This window comes from Rhinopithecus roxellana, unplaced genomic scaffold, assembly GCF_007565055.1.
Source record: "Rhinopithecus roxellana isolate Shanxi Qingling unplaced genomic scaffold, ASM756505v1 contig6035, whole genome shotgun sequence".
Classification (NCBI taxonomy): Eukaryota; Metazoa; Chordata; class Mammalia; order Primates; family Cercopithecidae; genus Rhinopithecus; species Rhinopithecus roxellana.
The window spans coordinates 38,270-63,603 of record NW_022144499.1 but is presented as its reverse complement, the minus strand read 5'-3'; the positions used below and the strand labels follow the sequence as shown (position 1 = coordinate 63,603).

Sequence of the window (25,334 nt, the reverse complement as noted above, 5' to 3'; positions counted from 1 at the left end):
TCACCATCATGGACAGACTGGTCTTGAACTCCTGACCTCTTGATCACTTGCCTTGGCCTCCCCAAGTGCTGGGATTACAGGCTTGAGCCACTGTGCCCAGCTGATTACCTTTACCTTTTTTTTAAAGCTGAGAATATAGATTTTCTTGTATGTGTTGGAACTTCAAAATGGATTTTGAATTAGTAAATAGAGATGAAGAAGCGTATGAATTTCAGAATAATTTTTTTATCCTTTGTAAGTAGAATTATTGGAAAACATTGGCTTTTTAATGGATTTTTTAAAGTAGTGATCATCACTTGCATGTGAAGTAAGTAAAGAAAAATGCAAATTTGGCATGCCCAAGATGGCCGAATAGGAACAGCTCCAACCTCCAGCTCCCAAAGTGAGTGACACAGAAGACAGGTGATTTCTGCATTTTCAACTGAGGTACCGGGTTCATCTCACTGGGGAGTGCCGGACAATCGGTGCTGGTCAGCTGGTGCAGCCCGACCAACGAGAGCTGAATCAGGGCGAGGCATCGCCTCACCTGGGAAGCACAAGGGGGAAGGGAATCCCTTTTCCTAGCCAAGGGAAACTGAGACACACAACACCTGGAAAATCGGGTAACTCCCACCCTAATACTCTGCTTTACCAAAGGTCTTAGCAAACGGCACACCAGGAGATTATATCCCACACCTGGCCCAGAGGGTCCCACACCCACGGAGCCTCCCTGGTTGCTAGCACAGCAGTCTGAGATCTAACTGCAAGGCAGCAGTGAGGCTGGGGGAGGGGTGCCCGCCATTGTGGAGGCTTAAGTGGGTAAACAAAGCCACTGGGAAGCTGGAATTGGGTGGAGCCCACCGCCGCCCCGTGGCGGTGGCAAACCTGTCATCCAGGAGGCTGCTGAGTTTCCCAGGCCATGTCCTAGCAGCAGGCATGGGCAGAGCAGTCAGTGGCTCCCTGGGGCAAGGCGGGTGGTGCGCACCAGGGATCCCTGCCCACTCCGGGGAGCATGGCCTACTAGCTGGGTAGGGGCCGCCTACACGGGGCACCCGCGAGAGTGCACATGGCCCAGACCTCTTTCTCCGAGGGCCTCGTGGGCCGGCTGAGGTGCGCATGTGCGCTGGTGCCTAATGGTTCAGGGTAGGGAGTGCCGCCAGCAGGTGGCGCCCGCGAGAGTGAGCGGTTTCTCCGCGGAGGGCCTCATGGGCCGGCTGAGGTGCGCATGCGCGCTGGTGCCTAACGGCTCTGCTGGGCTAGGTGCTCCTCCGAGCGGCTGGAGACTGGAGTGTCCCTGACAGAGGCTGCGGCTGGACCTGGTGACGTGCTGGTGCTGTGCTCCAGAGCGGCAGAAAGCGAGTGGGAGCTGAGGTGTCTTGAAGCCGGTCCCTCAGCCTGGGAGAAGATCTTTGGCTTCAGGATGGGGGTTGGGGGGTGGTCCCTGGGGACCTGCAGGGGATGCATGGCTCCCTGGAGGGAGAATCGTGGCAAGGATGGCTTCTCAAATCCCGGGTACCGAGTCCGGCAGAAGGATCTGGGCATGATCCACAAAGCTGCCATCGCGGGTGATGTGAACAAGGTGCAGGAGAGCATCTTGCTCAGGCTGAATGACGTGAACAACAGAGACAACAAGAACAGGTCAGGGGAACTGGAAGCCAGCGCTGGGGGCTGCGGAAGGAGGCCTGGGGATATGGGAGAAGCCCCCGTTCCTGGTTTCGGGGTAGGGGAGATATGGTGCGGGGTGAAGGCATGGGTGGGGTGGAAGTCAGGTGGAGGTGGGTGGGGTGAGGGACTGTGGTGGGGGTGAGTTGGGTGAGGGTGAGTTGGGTGGGGGACTGGTGGGAAGTGGAGTTGGGTGGGGGTTGGATGGGGTGGAGGACTGTGGTGGGGAGTGGAGTTGGGTGGGGAGTGAAGTTGGGTGGGGGTTGGATGGAGGACTGGTGGGGAATGGAGTTGGGTGGGGGTTGGATGGAATGGGGGACTGTGGTGGGGAGTGGAGTGAGGATTGGATGGGGTGGGGGTTGGATGGAGTGAGGGGACTGGTAGGGGGCTGAGTTGGTTAGGATGTGGGTAGGATGCAAGGGTGGGGGTGGGGTGAGTGTTGTCACCAAGGGCACTGGGCTTTCTACCCTGGCAGGCTCAGCAGCACCTGGGATGTGGAAACCTTGCCTTTCTTGATAAGAAGAGTAACTATTTGTTCTGAAGGCAGAGAGATAACATACTATTTGATGTTTACAATTCCATGCATCATTGCATGTTGGGACTGTGCACTACAATTGCCTAAAATGACCTCTCCCTCTCCTAGGACTGCTCTACATTTGGCGTGTGCCCACGGTCATCCGGGAGTGGTAGCTGACTTGGTGGCCAGAAAATGCCAGCTTAACCTCACTGACAGTGAAAACAGGACAGCTCTGATCAAGGTATGTGGTAGCCAACTCTTTCAGCATGGGATGGATTTAATTTAAATTCACAGAATAAAACTAATTCACCTCACTGAAATATAATTAGTTGGTGAATCCTGTGGAAGATTTCCTAGAATTTACAGTCTATTTCTTGGTCTGATACTGGCAGGCTGTACAATGTCAGGAAGAAGTTTGTGCATCCATCCTGCTGGAACATGGCGCTGACCCAAATGTTAGAGATATGTATGGCAACACTGCTCTGCACTATGCCATTGATAATGGGAATATATCAATGGCAGGAAAACTGCTTGCATATGGTGCAGATATTGAAGCAAAAAGCCAGGTATAGATGAACCAATGTTCTTTTCAAAGTATTTCAAGTGTATTTGTTTTACCATTAACATGATTTTTTTTTTAGTAGAACATCTGAAACTAGAAGGAAATATATTACATGCAAATATTTGCTTTACATACAGCTATTTAAAAATACATTCATAGCAAATATGAAAACACGAGGTCTGTAGTCTAAATGTGCCCCATAGATTTAGTTTAGCTTACTTCCATAAGTTGTGTCAACATGTAAAATTTAGGAGACACATACACAGATCTAGATTTCAGGCTTCTCTTAAAGGATCCATCTGGATTCCCTTGAGCTCATATCGTTGTTCAGTATGCTGTGCAGTGGTTACCTCTTTATATGAGGCATACGTGCTCCAGTCTGCTACTGTGCCTTCCAGACACCCTAGGAGGGGTATCTGAAAGGGAAGGAGCAGCGTGTGGGCCAGCACGGTGGAGTGAGAAGGAAGGGATTGCTTTTAAATTGCTTTCTGCTTCATGTTTAAGTTCATAGGATCTTAACATAAGGTTTTCAGTTCAGTTGGGAAGTATGTAATTTTGTGAATTATAAATTGTTTTTACTGTTTTGCAGGGTGAATGTACATCACTTTTACTTGCCATAAATAGGAAAAAAGAGCAAATGGTGACATTTTTGTTGAAGAAAAAACCAGATTTAACTGCAATAGATAATTTTAGAAGGTGCAGTAGTTCTTTTTTGTGCATTTTTAAACCTGAGTGTTGTTCTAGAGTGGTAACAGTCACTTGTCAGAAATATTACTTTGATAAGATTAACTTATTATTGGGATAGAGAGAAATAACACAAATCATCAGTTAGGTAGAAAAACAATTATTTGGACTGGGCAGCATAAAAATGGTGTATTGCAGGATTCATCTCATTATATTGACTGATGTTTGTTGATGGATGAGGTGATATTTTGAGTCATATTATATTAACTAAAGGGATTTCATATTGGTTTTATTTGTTTTAAAAGTATGGACTTCAACTTTTAGTTCACTTTGTGACTCAGTATTGAAATTTCTTAACTCTTCTATAGTAGTTTCAACCTCTGCTTCTTACATGCTTTTCCTTTAAAAATACTGTGTTAAAGATAAATTAGAGTTGAAAATCACTTTGTCTTTTGGATGACTCTTTGCTTTAGCTTGCTTTCTTTCAAGAATATTAATGTTAGGTTATTCCTACGTAACTATTAATTGTTCTTGCCAGATACTGCGGGTTCGTTGCGTTTTTTCTTCTTTTTACCTCTAGTGTATTTTGATGTTATTTTTAATTAGTATGGGCAGAGGGAAAAAAGATAGCTTTAAATGAGTAAACTTTTCTTTTAATGAATACAAGCCATGGGTGACAATGAGAAAAAAAGAGATAGGCTGTAGATTCACACAAGACTGGGTTTAATTCTTAGCTTTTCTACTTGCGAGATGTGTGACCTTGGGAACATTGCTTATCACCAAGTATGTTTCCCTATATGAGAAAAGAGGATAATATATCCTTCAAGGGTGGTTGTGTATAAGTAATGTATGTATATATGGCATTTAATCCAGTGCCTCGCATATGATTATCAACATTATTAACTGAAACTACTATGTCTATTATTAGCATTATTGTTACTGTTTTAAACCTGCAGATAGCTCTTACTTATTGACCCCAAGCTGATTTTGAATTACAGTATATTATGTCAGACTAGGGAAGAAATGGATAATTTTTCGTTTAAATTTTTAGCTACTTTAGATAGGTGACGTAAGCATAGTATCCTGCCCATCCAAAGACTTTATTTTAGCAGCTTCTGCTATGTCGTATCCCAGTGGGACAAGAGGCTTCCTTGTTGTTCCCTCCATTTGGCTTTGGTGGCAATTTACACAGATGACCCCTTCAGCACCCAAGATGCTTGTGTTTATTAGTACATATAATTGGTAAATTCTACATGGACAGGCATATTAAATTGGTAAAGTATATAAATTTAGCTTTTAACATAACTTTGCTAAAGTTCCTAAGCGTGAAACAATCTCTCTGTTATTTTAGAACAGCCCTGATACTTGCTGCTTATAATGGATCAACAGGTGTAGTCTTCCAGCTTCTTCAGCACAATGTTGATGTCTGTTGCCAAGATATATCTGGATGGACTGCAGAAGACTATGCCGTTGCTTATAACTTTCAAGCGTAAGTATTTAAAAGGCCAGTGAACGCTAAATTGAGGTTTAAAGTAATTGTAACCATTGCATCTTATACATCAGGTGAGATTTCATAGTTGGGTTCAGGTAGTTTTGGAGTGGCAGTGAGTTAGTCCACTTCATCAGCCAGAAATCAAGCATAAGACTAGACAAGTTAGAAGTAGCAATGAGTGTAGGATTCTTTAACTCAAGACTCTTAAGACTTTTATGCTTAGGGATCCTAATGTTTTCCATTTCTTTCCAAGTATAACCCCTACGCATGGGATAAAATAGTTTCACATCTTTGATTTTTATAATTAGTTATTTGAGTCTTGAAATGTCCAGTGTATCAGAAAATGTTGGACTATCTCCTGGCAGCTATCTCATATACCCTCTACCTTGAATTTTTCAAGAAACTAAGAGGTTCTAAGTCCAAGGAAGACAATCATGTTTTACAAGTCAGTGGGGTGCAGGGGGTAGGGGTTGAGGAAAGGACATTCTAACTATTCTGTTGTTTATATGGATTCTGTTACTGTTTTTTTTTGTCATTGAAACTGCTCCTACAGTCTGGTAAAGATTGACCTTTGCCCCTTCTGATTCAGATCCTCAGTCTTTATAGTAATCTATACGTAGGTTTCCAAGTCACAACTTGTAGTTCACATAAATATGCTTATAGCCCAGCCATTGTTTCCAAAGCACCAGTACCCTGCTGTGGCTGCTGGACATCCTAGTTTTACCCACACACATAGTGAGCAAATTGACCCTTCCCCCCATACTCAAAAGCTCATGTGGAGCCCACATCTTAGCCTGGAATCCTAGACCTTCGTGGTAAGTTATTCTTTGAGTCCCTTATTTGTCTTCTGTCTAGCAAATATTAGTTGGGATGGTTCTAAGCTGTTAGATATGTTCAGAGAGTGTTGTAGGAAGATATCAAAGTTTTTTCTTCTTTGTTACCACATTTTTACCCCAAGCTCTTTTATATCTTATGTAGCAGTTTTTCTTAGACAGAGGAAGGGCCCATGTTATCCTTCCTCAGAGCAGTGGGCACCAACTTGTGGTTGACCCCTCGAGTGATCTGTTTTCCATAATAATAAAAATCTCCCAGCCCACTTGCCCCTCTACCTCAAGTTTTTAAAGTATCTTCAAATTTTACCTCATAGAAAGCCATTTGTCGGAATTATCTAAGTCTCAAGTAGGTGAGTTGGACTGAACAGAGCCAAGCTTCATCCATGACTGATCAGCATCCATTTATAAAAGTAGGGCTTTGCGCTTGCTTCGCAGCACATATGCTAAAGGTGGACCAACACAGAGAAAATTAGCATGACCCCTGCATAAGCATGACGCACTAATCTGTGAAGCAGTCCATATTACACAGTTACAAGAGGGCCATTTGACTAGTTTGCTGACAAGTTCCCGAAAACAGTGTGAGTCAAAGCAAAACAGGTGCTAGCCAATAATGAAATTACACATTTTCATTACAAAAACACTGGGGTAAGGTAATCTGTGAAATGAGATAGAGCTGAGTAACCCATGGTGTGTTGTGTGCAAATATATTGTTAGTATGTATCTCAGAAATGAGAAAATAACCACTTGCATCTCCTTCATGACACTTCAAAAATATGAGGGTTTTTGTCTTCCTTGTCAGTTGGAGATGACCATGGAGAGGAAGCATCATTCTAACAAAGATCCACTGGTTCAGAGTTAGAGTCTATAGAGGAAAAATAGTAGTAGTCCAAGCCAGGTCTTGACATCTGTTAGCTTTCTGCCTTTGGTGTGATTGATGACATAAGTAACAAGGGACAATCATGTTATCTATTTTAATGACACAATCTATTTATCAATTTAGTTAACAAACTGTGAAATAGTTGAGATGTCCTAAATCATAAGCTACATACAAATAATAGAACAAGTAACAAAGTTAGGACTTAACAACATTTTCAAAAGATCATACCATTTTAATATTAGAACATATGGGAAAATACACATCGGGTTTCATTTGGGATTCCAAAATAATTTCAGCACAATGTTCAAGAACAAATTATTCCATTGCTTTACTCTTTTTCTGAGCACATTAAAATGTGAATTCATTAAACATTTATAATAACCTAGCGAATGAGGTGGTAAAACCTTCATTCTTTGGAAGAAGACATTGAGCCTAAGAGAAGCCACTTGTCCAAGAACAAATATCCATTGGTTGCAGAGCTAGGACTTCTTATGAGTCAGATCATTTTCCATTATGTCAACTTTACATGAGTTCATTTACTGAGTTATACTGTCCTCACTTCATAAATACTTTACTTTTTTCTTCTTTAATTAGAAGCTTAGTAAGAATTTTGTAAGCTTACAAACTAAAAGTATATAATTAAAGTTCTGATATTGTTTGATATACTCTTAAGAATGTAATGTATTTGGTAAATGTTTTTCATATCAGTATTAAACTAGTAATTGTATTTACTACATTTTTGTACATAGCATTCGCAGACTAATTTCTGAATATAAAGCAAACAAGAGACGTAAACGTCTTCAAAATAGAAATCCAGGTATGACTTCTGATAGTGAATTTCTCTCAATGGTCCTGACATAGATAAAAAAGTAAGAGGAAGGAAGTTTTCATCACAAAACAGCAGTTTAAAAAAACCACTGTATAAATTGAATGTATATTTTTTAATTACTTTCTTAGTAATCTAGATTTCAGAATTATTTAAAAGGTTACTTGTAGGCAATTTATAATCTCAAGCAGTATTATCTGAAAAAAATTCATTATCATAGTTTCTGAAATTCTAGATGATATTTTTGTGTAAATAAGAAAAAAGATTTTTAAGTTAGTATGTGGTATGTTTTCTTTATAGTCACCTTATGATGAATTGGACTTGTATAAAATAGGATATTTTAATTTATAAAATAAATGCTTTGCATTTAATAAATACGTATTACAGCTCAACCTTGAGCAGTGTGGGATTTAGGAGTACCAGTCCCCCATTCCGTTTGAAATCTGTGTATAACTTTGGACTCCCCCCTAAAACTTAACTACTCGTGGCTTACTGTTGACTGGAAATCTTACTGATTATACAGCCAATTAAAACATATTTGTTATGTTACTTTTTTTTTTTTTTTTTTTTTTTGAGATGGAGTCTCGCTCTGTCGCCTGGGCTGGAGTGCAATGGCCAGATCTCAGCTCACTGCAAGCTCCGCCTCCCGGGTTTATGCCATTCTCCTGCCTCAGCCTCCCGAGTAGTTGGGACTACAGGCGCCCGCCACCTCGCCCGGCTAGTTTTTTGTATTTTTTAGTAGAGACGAGGTTTCACGGTGTTAGCCAGGATGGTCTCAATCTCCTGACCTCATGATCTGCCCGTCTCGGCCTCCCAAAGTGCTGGGATTACAGGCTTGAGCCACCGCGCCCAGCCATGTTATATGTATTATATACTGTATTGTTACTACGATAAAGTAAGCTAGAGAAAAAGAAACTTATAAAGAAAATCATAATGAAGAAAGAATATATTTTCATTCAGTGGAAAGTGGATCATCATAAAGCTCTTTATCCTCAGAGTCTTCAAGTTGACTAGGCTGAGGAGGAGTAGGAGGTAGAGGGAGATTGGTCTTGCCATCTCAGGTAGCAAAGGTAGAAGAAAATCTGCAGATAAGTGGACCCTTGCAGTTCAAACCTGTGTTATTCAGAGGTCAACTCTGACATGGTGATTTGTGTCACAAAAAAGTAACTTTCCTTAAAACTAGAATTTCAATGAGATCTTTCTGGTACCATGAACAAACAAACAATAAGAACTGTACCAATACCAACAGGATGCCATTTTTTAAAGATACCCAGTGTGTGGAGAAGTCAGAAAATAAATTCCTTATTGAGAAGCACAGGCCATGTTACATATTCTTATACCAAGAAGGTCTCACTAGTGTTGACTTAATTCCCCCCAAGTGGAAATAAAATGAGATATATTTACCTCGTTAGGGTGAAATTTGTTCTTTCTGCTAATTAATTGTCATGGTAACATCAATTTTATTAGAAGAAGACACTCTGTTACTATTAGCTAAAAGATTATTATAATATTCGAATAACCCAACTCTAGGCTCAACACATTATAGTAAAAGTACAGCAACCATTACCAGAACAGAGCAGGGGCTGCCTCTTTGAGGTAGGACATGTGCTCTGCCACACAGCCCTACAACTTCACATTCACTCCCAAAATAGAGGCGTGATTCGGTGCCATTTTTCAGAGGGTTTGCTTGGTAATTTTCTTCATACAAAAATGTTTCAGAAGAACGAAGATGCTACTTTCCTACCTCGATGTGACACCTAATGCACTTGTACAATCTGAAGTGTATGAGGACACCTTTGATTTAATGTATATTTATGAAAGAATGCGTGTAGGTTAGGCTTTCCAAGTTACAGGAGACAAAAGTAGAATAGACATAGTTTTGGTCTTTAAGGTGCTCATAATTTTTATGCTTATACAGAGTTTTCAAAGAAAACATTTTCATTCTCTTGTCCACTTAATAAATACCAAGTGTCTTTAAGGTAGTGAGCATTTTTCTAATAAGTACAGAATGCAAACATTTAAAAATATATAGTCAGAAGCCATGGTTATTATTGTCATTTTTATTATTTACTACTCTATTCAGTGCTTTTTGTGTGTCAGATGCCCTCTGGGCGCTTATAATTATTGTTTATTATGTATTTATCACATTCAGTATGTGCCAAATATGTTATGTCCATGGTGGGGAATGAAAGATTTTAAAACATGGGTAGGATTTAAGGTAAGCATGCAGAGTGAGTAGACATTTGCTAGGTAAAGAAGCAGAAGAATGCTCCCTGTCAAAAGGAATATCTCACAAGATTGTGTCTTTGGCAGAAGGAACAGCTAACAAGATCGCCCATTTGCCAAAAGGAAAAGCAAATGCAAAAGGTAAGATGCTTGAGGGAACTTTGCAGAGTTTATGAGCAGTTGGTTCAGTTTTGCTAGTGCAAAAAAAAAAAAAAAAAAGTATGCTATGAGAATGGTTGGGAATGATTTGAATACCTAGCTAAGTCAAGCTTAGGAAAGACTTTTTAAACATATAGAAATGTGTAGATCTTATCTGTAGGCCATGGAAAAATTCTTCGGTAGGGTGCTTTTGACTGCAAACATTAGATGACCTAACTAACAATAGCTAAAACAATGGGAGCCAAAGTTGTTTTGGTGGTTCAGTGATACCATCGTATCTCATTCGTCCCTCTTTCAGCTGCGCTGTTCGCAGTGTTTTGTTGATACCTCCTTTCATGGTTGGCTACTTAGCAACAGTTTCAAACACCATGTTCTCACAAGACAATATCTAAAGGCTGGAAGGGTTGTTTTTTTTTTCACGTGTTTCTTTCAGAAAATGGAGAAAAGTCAGAAGCTTGCATTGGACTTCCTGTGACATTTTATTGGCCTGATTACACGAGCTGCTCATTCCTAAACCAGGCACTGGAAAAGCAAATGTAATTACTGTGATTTGCTTAGAATAATCATTTCTCTTCTTGGAGCTAGGAGGGATATTGGATGATAAATATCTAAGTAGACTTGCATTTCTCCAGCAAGAAAAAATAAAGAATGGCTATTAGGTAGGGAACCAGCAATGTTTGCTGCAGGCGTCCGCTAGAAATTTTTCAGCAGGGAAGTCTCAAGATTAGATTTGAGAAGGATTAGGGCATTCTGGTTATGGTACAAAGCAAGCATTGGCAAGCTTTTTCTGTAAAGGGCTAGATAGGTAATATTTTAGGTCATGTAGTCTCTGTCATAGCTACTCAACACTGCCACTGAAGTGTGAAAGCAGGCATAGATAGACTGTGCTCCAAAGTTAATGTACAAAACCATATGGCAGGCTGGAGTTGGCCTGTGACCTGTAGTTTGCTGACCCCTCACTTAGAAGGTAGATGAAAGGTAACCAGGTAGACTGGGAGACAAAGGAAACTCTGTCTGTAGTCAAAGCTGTAGTTTCCTTATCTCCAGTCCTTGTACTAGTCTCAATCTACTGTGATGTTTTCACCCACGCAAGGTGAAATAATTATAAGAAGCTCAGTTTATTCATTTAAAAATGTTCATTTATTTTCTTGGCCTTATGCCCTTTTCATTTGTTGTCTTAGTTTTTTCAATTTAAGAAATACTAATAGTTGGTAGGGTTTCCTCCTCCTGTGAAAGACATCAGTTAAGAGGCCATGTTTAACTCAGAAATATAAACATATTTATATTGTGGCAGTGGAAATATAAAGCAGAGGCAGAAAAGAGGCGCAGTTAATATGATTTAGTGATTGTTGAAAGTAAAAAGTTAGGTGGCAGAGAGAAATCTTAGATCATAAGTTTTGAGGTTGTGCACTAGCGTTTGTACTGAGTTTGAACAGGGAAGTTCAGGTGAATAGAGAAGTGTAGGGAATAGGGAAGACAAATGTTTTTCCAATACATGTTGAGTTGAATGGAACAACCGTGGAGGAATATTTTCTGTAGGAAATCAGATAATAGGATTTCTAGCTGCAGATAAAACTCCGAGGTTGGATTTGCAGACATAGAATGGTCCTGTTATAATTATTAAGCAAAGTCATAGATCTCAATGAGCTTGTCCATCATGCAGAAGGTGGATAATGACAAGAAAGCCAGTAACAGAACCCTAGGCATAGCAAGATTTCCCAAAGGAAAAGGGAGGTGACAAAGGATAATGAGCAGTAGCTAGAGAAAAGTGGGAGAGGAGTCAGAGGAAGTGAAGTTGCAAAAGTTTAAAAAGTGAGAATTTCAAGAAGGGAATGTCAATTCTAACAAGATTACTAAAAAGTAAAATGAATTTAACTTTTACAAGGTCATTAGTGGTACCCTTTTCAAAAGAATGATTTTAGAGTTGTAAGGTTTACTGTAGATGTGATTCATACTTCTGGTGTTCAAATATGAAAGAATAAATCTACCAAGATCCTACCTAGGTTTTTGGTAACTGCAGCAGCTATGTACAGCTATGTACAAAGTCAGGGAAAATAATCTAGACTGATGAGTACACGTGCCAACATTTTTCCAGAATTGTCAAAACCTAAAGGTCACGTGTGAGGAAAAGTATTGTCTTTCTTATCTGCTTCTTGTGGAAAAACTTGATTTACACTCAAGTACTTGATAAGTTCTTCTGGATACATCTTGAAACTGAAATCTGGTAGCAACAACTGGAACCTGCTGTCAGACACATACCTCCCTCTGTCATGGAATTATAATACAGCCATGTTTTGACAGTTTCAAGTTTTGATCAGAAGTGTAGTTTACAGATGAGGAGTTTGGAGAAACTGACATCTTTTGTATAATATGGAGAAAAATATAAGGTGATATGCTGAATATACTAGTTCTCAGCATTCTGGGAATTCTGATGACATCAGTAGAAAACCCAGTACCTGGTTCTTTTTCTTAGTACAATTCCCTCTTCATTTGCCTTTCTGATATCTGCACTTCTACTGCTTCCTTTTGAATTTCATCCCTAAAGAAAACACTTTCAGAACGCATTTCTAACAGATGTGTGTTTGACAAATGTGGATTATTTCAAGAGAATTGGCTACCTATCCTAAAGTATATCTGGTATTCTGTTAGTCTCTAATGCTAAACTTCTATCACAATGGCAGTGTCACTGATGATGGTCTGCCAAGAATTTTTTAAGTATCTTCTGGATTGTCAAATTCAAGTTGTTTTATCTGACATAGTTTTAAAGTGAAGTGCTTTTCTAGTATTATATTTTTCAGAAATTTGTGATCTGTGATTTAAGTAGAATATGAGGTCCATTTCTTGATCATACTTTTAGTCATCTATATATAACTTCGTTTTTTTGAAACAGGGTCTTGCTTTGTTGCTGAGGCTAGAATGAAGTGGTGTGATCTTAGCTCTCCACAGCCTTGAGCTCCAGGGCACAAGCAATCTTCTCATCTCAGTCTCCCAAGTACCTAGGACTACAGGCATGCACCACCATGCTCAGCTAATTTTTTGTTTCATTTTGTAGTAATGAGTGTCTCGCTATGTTTGTTGCCCAGGCTGGTCTCTAACTCTTGGCCTCATGTAATCCTTCGACCTTGACCTCACAAAGTGCTGGGATTACAGGAATGAGCCACCCTGCCCAGTCTACAAGGCTTTTTTCTTTCCTAAAGAAGTTTAAAGTACTATTGACCATTAATGATAAAAATCCACTGTTTTAGGAGGGAAATAGACAACTCATCCTACATTTTGAATGCAGTATTTGACTTTTTGATTTGTTCTGTGAAGAAGTACCTTTAATAGGTGAACCATGTTTTTAGCTTTATATGCAATGAAGAAAAAGTTTTGAAACAAAAGGAACTCTATGGTCAGTAGTAAAGTATTATTCTATATCCAGTGGCTATATATACTTCTATAATTATCACAGTTGAGTGAATGATGCACATTTATTTAGTAATAATTATTATTTCTTTTATTGTTGTTGTTGAGACAGAGTTGCTCTGTCACCCATGCTGGAGTGCAGTGGCATGACCTGATCTCAGTTCACTGCAACCTCCACCTTCTGGGTTCAAGCGATTCTCCTGCCTCAGCCTTCCAAGTAGCTGGGATTACAGGCACCCGTCACCATGCCCAGCTAATTTTTGTATTTTTAGTAGAGACAGAGTTTCACCATGTTGGCCAGGCTGATCTTGAACTCCTGACCTCAAGTGATCTGCCCACCTCAGCCTCCCGAAGTGCTGGGATTATAGGCATGAGCCACCGTGCCTGGCCTTATTACCACCAATTATTTCTTAAGAGATGGCAGTCTTGCTATGTTGCCCAGGCTGTAGTGCAGTGGCTATTCATAGGCACAGTCATACTGCACTGCAGCCTTCAACCCCTGACCTCGTGTGATGTTTCAGCCTCAGTTTTCCGAGTAGCTGGGACTACATGCGCACACATGGCACCTGGCTTGATATACAGTCATTATTAAGAGAAATTGACTGTGATCTTATTTTCCTATCTGGAATTACAGGCAGTTGCTGCCATGCTCCCTTATGATTCTGATATTTTATGTGTTTCTATTGTTGATTTAAAATGTACTTTTTTCTTTAGTAGCACCTGCTGTTACCATTGAAGACTGCATGAACAGGTAGGATTTCACAGATTCTGAAAAGTGATATGTCTTCTAAGGGACTGCAGAGAAAAGAAACTAATAACTGTTGGTTGTTTTACTCTGGGCTTATGTGCTTCACATTTATCATCTCCTGTAGTCCTCACATTGCTTTGCAAGTATCTGTGCTGTTATCACCTACTTTTTAAATAATTAGGCAACCATGATTCGGAGGGTTGGATAATTAGCCCATGATCCCATAATTAACAAGTAGCCAACCCAAGATTTGAACATGAGCCTGCCTGGCCCCCAAATCACTTCTCTTGAGACCTGTGCAGCAATGGGATCAAGGTACGGGTCCAAATCAGATCAGTTCAGAAAGTCACATTTTGTTTTACGTTAACACTCTTTAGAGTCCTTCTTAGAAGCTTGGTTAGTTCAGAAATTTGTCCTAACGTACTTGACAGTTGCAGTGGTAACCAGCACCTCATTGTTACCATCAACGTTTTTTGTTTTGTTTTGTTTTGTTTTTTTTGAAACGGAGTCTTGCTCTGTCGCCCAGGCTGGAGTGCAGTGGCCAGATCTCAGCTCACTGCAAGCTCCGCCTCCCGGGTTTACGCCATTCTCCTGCCTCAGCCTCCCGAGTAGCTGGGACTACAGGCGCCCGCCACCTCGCCCGGCTAGTTTTTTGTATTTTTTAGTAGAGACGGGGTTTCACGGTGTTAGCCAGGATGGTCTCGATCTCCTGACCTCGTGATCCGCCCGTCTCGGCCTCCCAAAGTGCTGGGATTACAGGCTTGAGCCACCGCGCCGGCCCCCCATCAATGTTTTTAGGGCAGATCTCACTCAGCTGGGCTGCAGGGCCCTAGGTTTTCCATAAGAAACATCAAGCAAGTCTGGAGAGGAATAGTTTGCTGCAGGTGGTCTGCATATAGACTATGTTATGTTAATTTTATTTTGCTCACATTCAAAGGAAATGTTAATTGGTTTCTCTACTTTCTGACTTCTCTATGTGGTTTTCCCTTTAGGCAAGTACCTTGCCTAGTTCCATGAAGCTTTTTCTTTTTCTCTGGAGTCCTTTTTTTTTTTCCTTGAGTTTTCTTTATTCTTTTCTTGATTTTTTTTTTGTTTGTTTGTTTCTTCTCTGCTTTTCTTGGTGATTTTTTCTTCTATTACTGTGCTCATGCCAGCTAAATATTCTTCATTTTTCAATAGACAGAATCAAAAGCACATAGAATTTCAGGATTTTAAGGGATCTTAGAGACTAAACAAAATATTCTTTAGTATTTCTATCTGTGTTGAACGTCTGGGTCAAGTGGTTGTTCAGGTGAAGAATCTGAAACTCAAAGAGGGTAAATGATTTCTTTGGGTACACTTTGTAGCACAAATGAGATTCAGACTCAAATTCCTTCATTCAAAGCCTCTTGTGTATCATCCTGTCGGTGAGTGTTTTAGTAATAGAAAAGGGAGAGTGGGTCTAGTGATCCCAGTGGAAGAGGATGAGAATGGAATGAGCTGGTGAACCTTAATGGAAGCGGATAAGAGTGGCATTAGCAGAGGAAGGCCAAAGACACTGAGTTGGATAAGAGTAGGGGTTTTGAAAAAGAGATCAGAATAGTGGGCTTTGTGATAAATTAGAGAAATGAAAAACACAGGATGTTGGGAGTTAGCAAAAAAGACATGTTAAATTAGTGGGTTTAAGAGAGTCCTAAATGGGTTGCTGCTTTGTTGGTTCTCTAATTGGAAAAAGTGACAGACATCAAGGTTTTGTTTGTTTGTTTGGAAAGATGTTAAGAGAATTTGAGCCACTGGGAAGAGTCTTAGAGCATATAGAAATGTGTATCATCTTCCACCCCAACTTACAGAGGGGTAGCTTAGAGCCCATCGAGTACTAGTGTACTGGAGGTTGCTGAACTGCATGGATCTGTGGTCCAGGCCAGGTATCCCCTTTTCTCTGCCACTTTTCCCAATTAACTAATGTTCTTCTCATATCTGTGTAGGCTTAAGGCAAGAGTAGGATTAGCTGGCAAATCAGTCATGGAGCTTCAGTGGGGTAGTTGGTCATATGCCTATGCTGCAGGTGGATGATTGAAACTCCATTTAGCTTACTTTCCAGGAACAGGGAAACAGAGAGCTCCTACCCTTGATTATTTGAGCTCATTCTTTTAGGAAGCTGTGCTTTCCTAGGCTGAAGATTTAAAGTTTGGAGACTGCCATGGAGCCCTACAGAAGAAGGATCTGGAAGTGGGAGCCCATGGGAAGGAAGATATTTAGATATAGTACTTAGGGAAATAGAGGTACAACTACCAGGACTCAGTTATGTCAGCTAAACCTGTGTATATCTAGTATTCCATTATTGAAATGCTAAGCCTGTGAGAATTATTTATAGCCTACCACTCAAGGCCATCGCCAAGGTCTGATTTTTCAAATTCCAAAAATTGCAACCTCAGGCATGATTGAGTTAATTGAGCTTTCAATTCAGCCTTCAGGACAAATTACTGTGGGTCTCTGCCAGTGTATTGGCTGACACTGTTTGCTATGGAAGTAAGACTGAAGGCATTGGATATCTCCTAGGTTTGGGCCAGGCACAGTGGCTCACGCCTGTAATCCCAGCACTTTGGGAGGCCTAGGCGGGCAGATCATGAGGTCAAGAAATTGAGACCATCCTGGCCAACACAGTGAAACCCTGTCTCCACTAAAAAAATAAAAATAAAAAAATTAGCCAAGCGTGGTGGCGGGCGCCTGTAGCCAAGCTACTCAGGAGGCTGAGGCAGGAGAATGGCGTGAACTCGGCCACTGCACTGCAGTCTGGGCAACAGAATGAGACTCTGTCTCAAACAAACAAAAAAAAAGTTTGGAGAGCTGAAGGCAGAAATAGGTAACAAATATTTTTTAAAACAAAGGTCATGTTTTAATTATACCAAGATACATTATTTGATATATTGATAGCTGACTTTTTCCTAGATTTTGTTTTTCTTTTTTTTTGTTTTTTGGAGGGGGCATACAGATATAGACTGGGATTTTTGTTTTGTTTTATTTGTTTTGTAAATAATGAACCTGCTCATTTTTTTTTCTTGTATATTTTTGCTCTATAGGCTTTCCTGCAGACTGGATACTTTTTTAGTGCGTACGCGACTAAAAAAGGATGGTGACTTCAATTTTAAATCCAAGGTAAAGTGGTCTTGTGAAATTAATATTCTCACTCTGAATCTAGTTTTGCATAGTATTTACTTTTAAAATTTAATAGTGGTCTACCTTTGTTTTATCTGTGTAATAGAAATTTGCTTAGAGAAAACCGTTTTATAGAACTATGACTAGGTACATTTCTTTTACTTTGGTAAGTAACAGATAACTGATCAATACTTTGAGGGAATGGGAACTGAAGAAGAGAATGGGCTAGAAACTACATAGTGGCGGGAAAATTATATTACAAAAGCTTCCCCACAATAGAGGAGATGTGAAATTTGGTCAAAATTTATTGGGATAAAGATCCTTACTGTGTTAAATCACACTAACATGCCTTTTATACTACTTATTTGTTAAACGAAGCTCAAATGGATCCAATTACTTGTTATAGTAATCATGGGGTCTCCCTGTTGCCCGAAGTATATATTTGCTTTTTTCTTCTTGGACATTTATTATTTTGTTATTATACAGTTTTTAGCAGAGAGTTTTAAAATAATTTTATCCTTTGTTCTGTAATTAGCCTAAAATAATATTGGAAATTATGAGAATTTATTTATGTATGATGTCATGTACCTGCAATCCCAGCTATTCAAGAGGCTGGGACACGAGAATTGCTTGAGCCCAGGAGTTTGAGACCTGGGCAACGTAACAAGACTCCATATCTAATTTTTTTAAAATTGTGAAAGACTCGAAATTTAAATTCTTCCTCAAAACCTGTATTACAAAGGGATTCCACTATTTTCTAAGTCACTAAGAGTCTATTTTAAAGCCTTACTCTAACTGAAGAATACATGTTTTGTTCAAAATAACAACTTTCAGAAGTAAGCAGAGACTTTAGTATTCATATGGTAAGACTTTAGTTTCAGAAGGTTTTTGTAAGTGTAATTTTCAGAAATACCTACTCAGTTCTAAAATTTTAAATCTCAGGCTTTTCTATTTAGTTATTTAAATAATAATTTCAAAGCTACTGTATTACTATGAGCTACTGGAGTGGAGGTCAGGAAACATGTTTTTGTGTATTTGGAGTAACTATAATTGTGACTTGTGTGTAAGAAGTGTTTTAATAGTTTTCAATATGAATAAATGAACACACAAATGAGTTTCTATATAATGGAACGTTATAAGTAACATAATACACAATATGTTCTAATAACTAAATCTCTTTCATTTCTAAACTACGGCTTAAATTTATATTCCCTTTTATTTATTTATTTATTTTTCTGAGACAGAGGATTGCTCTGTCACCAGGCTGGCGCGATCTCAGCTCACTGCAACCTCCGCCTCATAGGTTCAAGTGATTCTCATGTCTCAGACTCTCTAGGAGCTGTAATTACAGGTGCCCATCACCACACCGGACTAATTTTTTTTTTTTTTTTTTTTTTTTTTAGTGGATATGGGGGTTTTGCCATGTTGGCCAGGCTGGTCGTGAACTTCTGACCTCAAGTGATCAACCCGCCTTGGCCTCCCAAAGTGCTGGGATTACAGGCGTGAGCCCCTATGCCTGGCCTCTTGTAATGTTTAAGATACATAAGTTCAGATGAATTGTGTTGAGAAAACGTCAAAATAAGAAGGAAAGAAATTAGAAATATGTCATAAGTAGGAAAGATAGATTCAGTATAGTTTCTAATATTCTTCAACTGGAAGGTTAGGTTTCGATTTTAGGATACAATTTCTTAAACTTTTTTTTTGTTGTTGTTGTTGTTGTTGAGACAGAGTCTCGCTCGTCGCCCAGGCTGGAGTGCAGTGGCCAGATCTGAGCTCACGGCAAGCTCCGCCTCCCGGGTTTATGCCATTCTCCTGTCTCAGCCTCCCGAGTAGCTGGGACTACAGGCCTCCGCCACGTCGCCCGGCTAGTTTTTTGTATTTTTTAGTAGAGACGGGGTTTCACCTGTTAGACAGGATGGTCTCGATCTCCTGACCTCGTGATCCGCCCGTCTTGGCCTCCCAAAGTGCTGGGATTACAGGCTTGAGCCACCGCACCCGGCCAATTTCTTAAACTTTTTAAAGCCCCAACTCATGTTCTGTTAAATACATATTTTCGAGCCACACATTACTCTTTAGAATTCTGCTTGCTTATTCTTTCTCCAGGTAGAAAGTTGATGGAATATTTCTTTTTCCATTTTTCTCTCTCTGGGGTAACAGTGTTCCAGCTTTCAGGTAGTGATAGATGTATTTGAGTGTAACAGAATTAACTCTTTTATTAGACAAGTTTTTACAAAAAGCTTATTGTAGAGCAAATTCTAGTAAGTGCTACTACAGGGATCCATTATGAACACAAGTTTTTGTTATGTGTATGTATTTCTCCGCATACATTATTGTGCTTAAAATTATTACTTTCCTTGGCTTAAGCTCATGCTTGATTAACTGGCTGTGTCTCTTTTTTTGTTTTGATGTTTCTCTGTCCTGCCTCTCCTTTTAAAAATGATTTGCCTCAGCCTTTTCCCTTGCCCAACAAGTTTTAGTGTCTGTTCTTTTATTACACTTCTGTCTCTATTGTCAGCATATTTAGTGACAGCTTCCTCTTTAGTAGCTGTGTGTGGATTTCACTCATCAGTCATTGCCCCATAAGCTTTATTCTTGTTTTTTTTTTTTTTCTCTCTGTCTTGGAAGGAACTGAATTAATATGATAATTTGTTTCAGCTTTTTTATAAACAGCCTAGAAGTTGCTTGTACTGTTTGCAGTGCCTACCCATTTAAATCAGATACCACTAAAAACTAAGTTCTCACATTTTCCCCATAAGACGAAATTTATGAAAATGCACAAAATATTATCACATATTTCATTTATATTTTTGAATATATTCATTTTTTCAGTAATACTCAAAACTCCCTATGGGTAAGCTTTCTTCTAGGTTATTTCGGTTAAGAAAATACTCTAATCGATACAGTATTTGTGTAATAATGAACTGGGGGCAAAAGAGTAACGTTTTGAGTATATCTGTATCATCTCTCATGATCCTCACCCATGGGGTGATTAGTAAATGGCAGATTTAAGGTTTGAATCTATTAATACATCTGAGTGACTCTAAAACCTGTATTCTTTTGTGTTAGATCATGTAGTACTGGTGAATATTGTGTTATTAAACTTGATACATGTTATTCTCTTAAAGCTATTGTTTTCTTTGTAGAATGTTCCAGAACAACACTTAACAAAGCGAAGAACTATTTCTCAACAACCAACAAGGACTATTTCTCAACAAGCAATCTTCTCAACAAGGAAGAATCGTAAGCTATCTGAAGACTGCCTATTCTTGTGTTATTCACTGACAGTTAATTACACATTTTTTATATACTCTTTGCTTTAACTATAGTGAAAACGACATATGGTACTGTGAGAACAGGAAATATAACTTTGCTTGAGGGCAGCGGTTCTGACAGCAAAAATGAAGATGAGGTTAAAATCCATCCTGAAATCATCAATGGTCAGCCTCGTCGACCTACACACCCTGGTCTGAAACCTTCCCTCAATCCTATAGTGAACCCTGGTGTTACAAAGGTAGATTGGTTTTTTTTGAAATCTTTCCCCTCCCCATGCTTTTTCACATACATCCCCTCAATCTTAATAATGATGACAGAGATCCTAGAAAGAAATACAAGCCCTCAAGATGATAACAGAAAACAAGTCTTACCAGAGAGATAGATGCATGGGATTGAGATTTATGAAAAATGGTGGGAATAAATAGTTCTTAGGTTTGCCTTTATGGAAGGAAAGATGTAGAAAGCAACCAAAAAGAACAGCTCAGTATGTGCTGTGCACATTGGCTTACGCCAGTAATCCTAACACTTTGGGAGGCTGAGGCAGGCAGATCACCTGAGCTCAGGAGTTCGAGACCAGCCTGGGCAACATGGTGAAACCCCATCTTAACTGATACACAAAAAATTAGCCAGACGTGATGGCACATGCCTGTAGTCTCAGCTACTCAGGAGGCTAAGGCATGAGAATTGCTTGAACCCAGGAGGTGGAAGTTACAGTGAGCCAAGACCATGCTACTGCAGTCCAGCCTGGGTGTGAGAATCTGTCTCCAAAAAAACAAGAATTAAATCTTTCCATGCACTTCAAAAATGCATATTGCCATAACATTCCAGAAATAAGTGTCTGCATAGATTAAGGAATATTTTGTACTCTTGAAACAAATGTGGAAATATATAATTGAAAAGTAGAATTCCATGTTTTTCCCTCATGTTTTTATTTTCAAAAGTTTAGAGTTCTGTATAGGTTTGCATTATTTAATTCTACTAGTTTAGTATATTTTACAAATATTTGTCTTATGAACACTGTGTCCTTTTCCTGAGTAAGGCCATCTACTTTGGTTCCAAATGTATTTATCCCAGTCTGTCTTCTAACTTTCCTGGGTACCTCAAATTTCATAGGTCCTAAACTGAACACATTGTTCGTGATTCTTTCCTGACTCCTGGCCCTTTGTAATCTGTCATCTGGCTTCCCCCTCCTAGTACGTAACACCTGGTAAATAGCACTGAAACATTGAAAGAGGAAAAATGCTGCACTCCAGGTCTCACATCACCAATGCATTCTCTTACCAAGTTCTGTATTTTTACCTGCTTCCCACTTTTCATATCTTATTACTGTAGTTTACATTGTGACCTCTAATTCTAGAATACTCTTTTATAGTTGGGCCCCTGCCTCACCATATTCACTCCCTTTTACATTGCTGCCAGGGTGACCTTCCCAAAATATATTTGTAATGATCTAACTCATCTGCTCATTGAGTGGATCCTGATTGCATGAAGGGGGAGTTTTACATTCCAGCATGACACATATCTTTTGTAGTTTGGCCTGATTGTCCTGTTTTCTCTCTCCATCCCATTCCCTCTGACTGCATCCCAGTTTTACTTGAATGCCTCTCATTTGCCATGTGGTTTCATGTCCCATCCTTCTACCCATGCTACCTTGCCTAGAAACCCCTTATACCCTCACTCTTTACTTTGTCTGACTTTTAAAATATGGCCCTGACTTTGCAGCATTTACAGAGCTTTCCAAGTAGAACTGACTATTCTCTCTTTCTGCCCTCACCATATTTTATTCATTTTAATTGTAGACCTAGTGTTATATGTTTCTGTTCTTGTTTCTTTTCATATATCCCCACTTGAATAGAGGGTGGAATCTGTCTTTTGTTTATATTTTTGGCTTCTCTCAGGATATGCCATGATTTTCTACGCACAGTGAATAAAGAAATACAATGATGTGTAAAGTTTTTTTTTGTTTGTTTGTTTTTTAATAGGAGGAAGCAACAAAACCATCAACTGGAAAATATGAAAATGGTATTATTTAAAGTGCCCCACAAGAGCAAACAAATTGTAATAATTTTATTTTTTTGTGTATAAAAATTAGAGGTGGTAAGTTAGTGAATATCTCTGAAAAAAAGGATTTGCTTTAATGGTATTACTTAAAAAGAAAAGGAAACCAAGTGTGGCAGATCATGCCTATAATCCCAGTACTTTGGGAGGTCAAGGTAGGCAGATCACTTGAGCCCAGGGGTGTGAGACTTGCCTGGGCACCATGGCAAAACGTGGTCTCTTCTTAAAAAAAAAAACACTACAAAAATTAGCTGAGCGTGGTAGTACAGGCCTGTAGTTCCAACTACTTGGGAGGCTGAGGTGAAGGATCACTTGAGCTGAGGAGGTTGAGGCTGCAGTGATCTGTGATCACATCATTGCATTCCATTCGTGATGACACAGCAAGACCCTGTCAAAAAAAATTTACAGAACCAAATATAATATATTTTTTTGCTATTTTTCTTATATTACAAACTCCTTTTTCCTGAAACTACATCAAACCTGAAATTAGTTTTTCTTATTATTTTTATTTTATTTAAATACTCATGAATGGAGATAGAGTTTGTTATATGTATTTGAAATTTACAGTAACTAATAGTCTCATGAATGTGTCTGTGAATAACATTTTATAGATAAGTCATCATCAGGATCAGAAGAGGAAGATATGGGATCATCCTGTAGTTCTAAGGTACTGTCTACTGTCATAAATATCAAGTGATGTTAAATCATAAAATAGGATGCTTGAGCTTTACTTTCTCACCTGTGCGTACACCCATAAAGGAATTATTTTCTCACATTTCAGTGTATGATGAAAACAATAATTATGTGCTAAGTAGATTACTGCTGCATAGTACAATTCTGCTAATTTGCAGGATCCATTTAAGAAGCCAATATAGTATAATGAAAAAGAAAATACAGGGAATCACTTTGAGTTCTGAAGATAAGTTTGTCTAAAAGCTAAAGAATTATTCCAGGTCAACCTAGGAGCAAATGTATGATTCTATGGTATCTGGATGTGTAAATATCCTAATGAGATGCAGAGATAAAGAGTTTAAGCTGTAGGGTTTTTTTTAGAACTTGGAACTTGAAAAGATAGTGCCAAGTTCATATGGAACCAAGAAAGAGCCCGCATTGCCAAGACAATCCTAAGTCAAAAGGACAAAGCTGGAGGCGTCACGCTACCTGACTTCAAACTATACTACAAGGCTACAGTAACCAAAACAGCATGGTACTGGTACCAAAACAGAGGTATAGACCAATGGAACAGAACAGAGTCCTCAGAAATAATACCACACATCTACAGCCATCTGATCTTTGACAAACCTGAGAGAAACAAGAAATGGGGAAAGGATTCCCTATTTAATAAATGGTGCTGGGAAAATTGGCTAGCCATAAGTAGAAAGCTGAAACTGGATCCTTTCCTTACTCCTTATATGAAGATTAATTCAAGATGGATTAGAGACTTAAATGTTAGACCTAATACCATAAAAACCCTAGAAGAAAACCTAGGTAGTACCATTCAGGACATAGGCATGGGCAGGGACTTCATGTCTAAAACACCAAAAGCAACGGCAGCAAAAGCCAAAATTGACAAATGGGATCTAATTAAACTAAAGAGCTTCTGCACAGCAAAAGAAACTACCATCAGAGTGAACAGGCAACCTACAGAATGGGAGAAAATTTTTGCAATCTACTCATCTGACAAAGGGCTAGTATCCAGAATCTACAAAGAACTCAAACAAATATACAAGAAAAAAACAACCCCATCAAAAAGTGGGGAAAGGATATGAACAGACATTTCTCAAAAGAAGACATTCATACAGCCAACAGACACATGAACAAATGCTCATCATCACTCGCCATCAGAGAAATGCAAATCAAAACCACAATGAGATACCATCTCACACTGGTTAGAATGGCAATCATTAAGAAGTCAGGAAACAACAGGTGTTGGAGAGGATATGGAGAAATAGGAACACTTTTACACTGTTGGTGGGATTGTAAACTAGTTCAACCATTATGGAAAACAATATGGCAATTCCTCAAGGATCTAGAACTAGATGTACCATATGACCCAGCCATCCCACTACTGGGTACATACCCAAAGGATTATAAATCATGCTGCTATAAAGACACATGCACATGTATGTTTATTGCGGCACTATTCACAATAGCAAAGACTTGGAATCAACCCAAATGTCCATCTGTGACAGACTGGATTAAGAAAATGTGGCACATATACACCATGGAATACTATGCAGCCATAAAAAAGGATGAGTTTGTGTCCTTTGTAGGGACATGGATGCAGCTGGAAACCATCATTCTTAGCAAACTATCACAAGAACAGAAAACCAAACACCGCATGTTCTCACTTATAGGTGGGAACTGAACAATGAGATCACCTGGACTCGGGAAGGGGAACATCACACACTGGGGCCTATCATGGGGGGGGTGGGGAGGGATTGCATTGGGAGTTATACATGATATAAATGATGAATTGATGGGTGCTGACGAGTTGATGGGTACAGCACACCAACATGGCACAAGTATACATATGTAACAAACCTGCACGTTATGCACATGTACCCTAGAACTTAAAGTATAATAAATAAATAAATAAATAAATAAATTAATTAATTAAATAAATAAATAAATAAATAAAAGAAAAGAAAAGATAGTGCCTAGGACTTGAAAGTATTGTAATGTTTGGATCATCAGTGTAGATCTGCAAGGAACATTTTATGAGAAGGAAAAGCATGGGAAATAGTCTATGTGTGGAAGTATAAAAACAACAATTTGGTTTAATAGTGTTTTAATTCTTTTTTTTTTTTTTTTTTTGAGACGGAGTCTCGCTCTGTCACCCAGGCTGGAGTGCAGTGGCCGGATCTCAGCTCACTGCAAGCTCCGCCTCCCGGGTTT

At 39.3% G+C, this 25,334-nt stretch overlaps 1 protein-coding gene and 1 non-coding gene across 2 annotated transcripts in view; both read left to right on the top strand.

Moving 5' to 3' along the window:
* The first annotated feature begins 1,399 nt into the window (after nucleotides 1-1,399).
* LOC115896207 (ankyrin repeat domain-containing protein 62-like) overlaps nucleotides 1,400-25,334 on the top strand; it is a 43,459-nt gene continuing 19,524 nt past the window's right edge. The window contains exons 1-6 of the mRNA XM_030926592.1: nucleotides 1,400-1,617; nucleotides 2,285-2,399; nucleotides 2,551-2,724; nucleotides 3,310-3,416; nucleotides 4,756-4,893; nucleotides 7,356-7,423. Of these exons, the coding sequence (XP_030782452.1) occupies nucleotides 1,400-1,617; nucleotides 2,285-2,399; nucleotides 2,551-2,724; nucleotides 3,310-3,416; nucleotides 4,756-4,893; nucleotides 7,356-7,423 (820 nt within the window). The remainder of the gene's footprint in view (nucleotides 1,618-2,284; nucleotides 2,400-2,550; nucleotides 2,725-3,309; nucleotides 3,417-4,755; nucleotides 4,894-7,355; nucleotides 7,424-25,334) is intronic.
* LOC115896211 lies at nucleotides 6,150-6,255 on the top strand. Its single transcript, XR_004056134.1, has one exon. It is a non-coding gene; the product is annotated as a U6 spliceosomal RNA (small nuclear RNA).